Consider the following 4,786-nt stretch of genomic DNA (forward strand, 5'->3'; position numbering starts at 1 on the left):
TATCTATCTATCTATCTATCTATCTATCTATCTATCTATCTATCTATCTATCTATCTATCTATATATAGGGCTGCTCAGTGGCGCAGTGGATAGCAGCAAGAAGGTTCTGGGTTCGAATATGCATCTGGCTGTTGTCAGGTTACCGGCTTCCTCCCACAGTCCAAAAAACATGACTGTTAGGTTAATTGGCTGCTCTAAATTGTCCTTAGGTGTGAGTGTGTGTGTGAATGGTTGTTTGTCCTGTTTGTTTTTGTGTTGCCCTGCGATGGACTGGCGACCTGTACCCCGCCTCTCGCCCATTGACTGCTGGAGATAGGCACCAGCACCCATCGCGACCCCCCTCGGGACAAGCGTGTCAGATAACGGATGGATGCATGGATATGGATATATTTTTAATTAATGCAGCATTTAGTTCTAACCTTGTATCTGTAATGTATTGAACCAGGCGTATTTTAGTTGTAATGAACAATCTTTTCAGCAGAGGGCACACTTTTTAATATAAAATTAATTTTGTCCAGCAGGGGGCAGTAGCTCCTATACAGGTCTACAAACACTTCCGGGGCACCTCTGTAAACTTGTGTAAACAAACCCATGAATACACGGTTTTAGTGCGCTAACACTCTCATGTTTACAGCAACAACCGTCTTTATGTCCCGCTTTTAACCCGGAGCATCTGGGCTTTGCCATAGCGGTCATGTTATTTCTACCTTTTGCGGCTCGGAGCTGCAGAGCTCTGAGCTTTCTCCGATGTCTCCCAGGCGGCTACAGCATCACCTCCAGAAGCATCGCTGCTTACATTCAGGGTCAGAGCCCCGAGCCCCGCATCAGGGAGTATTTCTACTACATCGACCATCAGGGACAGGTAACTAAACACACCAAGAAAGCTAAAATATAAGGAAGCAAATAAAGTGCAGTCCAGTTGTTCATTAGCTCTATTCTGTGATGTTTGCAGCTTTTTCTCGATGACACCAAAGTGAAGAACTTTGTCACCTGCTTTAAAGGTGAGAACCTCTTGTTTTTGTTCAGTTTGATCACATATATTCAAGCTGAGGGGTTTAATAAACTGTTAAATTCTTTAGCTGTATCTTTATCTATCTTTTATGGATCTTTGCAGCCAGACAGTTCATCTAAGTAGAGCTGGATTATTGTCTGTCAATCTGAGGTTAATGTACATTTTCTCTTTCATTAACAGTTATATCAATTTCCCATTATCTTGATTTCTTTTTCATCTGGGAGCATTTACTGATAAAAACATTTGCTCAGAGAGCAAATATGCACCATTTTAGATATTTTTTAGCCTCTAATTGCCATGTCCAGTGTCACTACTTTGGCAAAATAAAATTAAGAAAATAGGAAAATATAACACATCTGATAACAGCATGTAGAGTACACAAATGATAAACAGGACAAAAATATTGAAAGTGAATTCATAAAATCTATTATTTTATCGTTACCAGCCAATTTAATGAGTCTGGGGGACAAAAAAAAAAAAAAAAAATAATAATAATAATAATAATAATAATAATAATAATCTCTATACTGCCCTCTAGTGGTGGAGTGTGTTCCTCTGTTTATCAGGTGAACGAAGTGTGGCGTTATGGGTCATTTTTTTTAGACTGGAATATCTTCCTATAGAGTAATATTTTTGAAATATACGATTTTATGTCTTACCAGTGTATAACAATCCTAATGTGGTTGTTTATTTCTGATCCTGGCATTTTAAAATTTATTTGTAAATTGACTTGTTTGCATTTAGGTTTGACTTATAGGGTGGCCCTTATTCATTGTTTTTTTTTTTTTTTTGGGTCAGCTTCTTCTTCTTGTGTCATGTATAACAACCAGTTGTTGCGTGACTTCCGTTGTAGTTTTATATTTCCGTTGTGGCTTCTGTATTTGCGTTGCAGCTTTTTGTATTAGTGTTGACACCTCTGGGCCACCATAGACTTATTCCCTGAGTCTACCTTGAAAAATAATAACTTATGTGATAAGATTACTTAATTAAAGGTCGCTCGATTGAATCAGAGTTCCCAAACTTGATACCAATACCCAGGAAAATATTATTATTATGTTTTTGTCCTGGTATTTTGAAAAAGATCCTGATGCCATTTACTCATAAAGGTTTTTTTTTTTCTTTTAGATCTTTGGAATTGAACCAGTTATAGACCATCCACTGAACTTGAGACCCCACATATTATTGATAGACCTTTTTATATTTTTCTTTCTTAAGTTAAATTGTATTTGTAAAGCGCACTTAAACTCAAATGCCCAACAGCTAAATTTGTGGTTTGCCTTTAAATATAGATCTCATTTATATAATCATTTTCTGCATCTGATGCATACATTTAATTTTTCAGATAAAAAGTTCCTGGTTTTCTTCTTCAGTCGCCTGCAGATGAATCGGAGTGGGCGTTATAGGGAGGATTTTCCCTTCCTGTCTCTGTGTGGTAGAGAGAGAAACTTCCTGCGCTGCGACGACCGACCGGTGGTTTTCACCCACTTCCTGCAGGACGCAGCAGGAGACCAGGAGCTGCTGTCGTATTGTGGCGGTGCTGAGAAGCTCTTCGTTCCTTTCCAGCCAGAGGCTCTGTACATGCATCCTGTCAGCGGTCGGGTTTATCATCCCGGCCCTGAGCGCTTGGGCAGGGTCGGATTGGTCCGCTCAGCCATGGCCATAGAACTCAGCTCCAGCTTTGTTTATCCACCAGAAAGCAGCCAATCAGGACAGCCCACACACGTTCTGTGGAAAGGACAGATGCACAGACTGACCAATGANTAGACTTATTCCCTGAGTCTACCTTGAAAAATAATAACTTATGTGATAAGATTACTTAATTAAAGGTCGCTTGATTGAATCAGAGTTCCCAAACTTGATACCAATACCCAGGAAAATATTATTATTATGTTTTTGTCCTGGTATTTTGAAAAAGATCCTGATGCCATTTACTCATAAAGGTTTTTTTTTTTCTTTTAGATCTTTGGAATTGAACCAGTTATAGACCATCCACTGAACTTGAGACCCCACATATTATTGATAGACCTTTTTATATTTTTCTTTCTTAAGTTAAATTGTATTTGTAAAGCGCACTTAAACTCAAATGCCCAACAGCTAAATTTGTGGTTTGCCTTTAAATATAGATCTCATTTATATAATCATTTTCTGCATCTGATGCATACATTTAATTTTTCAGATAAAAAGTTCCTGGTTTTCTTCTTCAGTCGCCTGCAGATGAATCGGAGTGGGCGTTATAGGGAGGATTTTCCCTTCCTGTCTCTGTGTGGTAGAGAGAGAAACTTCCTGCGCTGCGACGACCGACCGGTGGTTTTCACCCACTTCCTGCAGGACGCAGCAGGAGACCAGGAGCTGCTGTCGTATTGTGGCGGTGCTGAGAAGCTCTTCGTTCCTTTCCAGCCAGAGGCTCTGTACATGCATCCTGTCAGCGGTCGGGTTTATCATCCCGGCCCTGAGCGCTTGGGCAGGGTCGGATTGGTCCGCTCAGCCATGGCCATAGAACTCAGCTCCAGCTTTGTTTATCCACCAGAAAGCAGCCAATCAGGACAGCCCACACACGTTCTGTGGAAAGGACAGATGCACAGACTGACCAATGAACTGGCAGGGTGCTTCACAGCAGGAGAGGAGGCAAATTCACACCAGGAGGAGCTGGGTTAATATAAGAAAATGGTAGAGATGTATTTCAATTTAAAACAAATAAAAGATCTAAGTTTTCCTCTCTGATGAGCTGAAACTGAGGCTTTAATCCAATCCTCTAGGTTCTTGTTTTCAGATAACATCTCTTGTTACACTGTTTGCTTCCACTTAGGTTTTAGTCCAGAGCCAGAAGCAGAAATTGGAAAATATGACGATGGAAATTTTTTCATGTTTTTTTCCCCCCCCGTGTTTCCAGATACGTTATTTTGTAAAAAGATTACTGCTTGATGGCTGCAAAAGTCACAAAAAAAAAATGAAATTTACACCTTGATCTTTCAAAGGTGCTGGATAAATGTATTAGGAAAGAAACAGGAGTTAAACAGCATTTAAACTGATAAAGATGTGGAGACTCAAGAGCAATGGAAGAAGATCAAAGTCATCTATTAATAATGATTTTAATAATTAAACTTGATGAGATGTGGGTTTGCTGATAAATGAATGGGACAATGTTATGTCTTGGAATCAATTTGGAAAATAATTTTTTCATCCTTTTAAAACCTGCTCTCTCATTTGACTGGAAAAGAAACTGATTAAAATAAAAGACATGGAGGAGGATGAGATGGTGGTCTGTATTCACTTTGAGCAGATGGTGTTAGTAAAGGCAGCAGCCACAGATCTGTTAGGTAAATATACAAATATCAACACCAATAGATGTCGGATTCCATATTTGATGTAAATCTCTGATCTTTGTGTTAAACACTTTAAGATCTGAGCCTGTCAGGATTGATCATTTACATGCCCTCTAACTAGAACCAATGTCCAGACTTTGTTTTGTACATTTTGAAGTCTGCGTACCTTTTTATGTGTCTTTGTTTATTCCATCAGTTATTTTGATTAAGGAACAATCTCTTGTGTGATTTGGTTTTATCACATTAGAGATGCCTTTGGGATTAAACATTTATTTTTGGACGAATTACATAAAATTCCAGATATTTGTATCACCTCACCTACTTCTAACTTCTAGTCTTAATGTAATGAGGTGTAGCTTGAAAAACCGATTTCAGTAGTTGTCTGAAATCAGTGTGATGCTTTTGATAGCTATATATATATATATATATCTATATATATATATATATATA

General features: G+C 38.6%; 2 protein-coding genes across 2 annotated transcripts; both read left to right on the forward strand.

Moving 5' to 3' along the window:
- Positions 1 to 554: 554 nt before the first annotated feature.
- LOC107083009 (UPF0598 protein C8orf82 homolog) lies at positions 555 to 2,777 on the forward strand. The gene is made up of 3 exons (XM_015371937.1): positions 555 to 863; positions 954 to 1,002; positions 2,356 to 2,777. Exons 1-3 carry the CDS (start codon positions 696 to 698, stop codon positions 2,775 to 2,777), a joined length of 639 nt encoding a protein of 212 aa, XP_015227423.1. The 5' UTR covers positions 555 to 695.
- A 390-nt stretch (positions 2,778 to 3,167) lies between these two features.
- LOC107083010 (UPF0598 protein C8orf82 homolog) lies at positions 3,168 to 4,429 on the forward strand. Its single transcript, XM_015371938.1, has one exon. It carries the CDS (start codon positions 3,168 to 3,170, stop codon positions 3,666 to 3,668), a length of 501 nt encoding a protein of 166 aa, XP_015227424.1. The 3' UTR covers positions 3,669 to 4,429.
- Positions 4,430 to 4,786: the final 357 nt, after the last annotated feature.

This window comes from Cyprinodon variegatus, unplaced genomic scaffold (genome assembly GCF_000732505.1).
Source record: "Cyprinodon variegatus isolate N-32 unplaced genomic scaffold, C_variegatus-1.0 Scaffold67, whole genome shotgun sequence".
NCBI classification, from domain to species: domain Eukaryota; kingdom Metazoa; phylum Chordata; class Actinopteri; order Cyprinodontiformes; family Cyprinodontidae; genus Cyprinodon; species Cyprinodon variegatus.

Coding starts and splice junctions, on each gene's coding strand:
- LOC107083010 (XM_015371938.1), top strand. CDS start 3,168: ATGCATACATTTAATTTTTCAGATAAAAAGTTCCTGGTTTTCTTCTTC.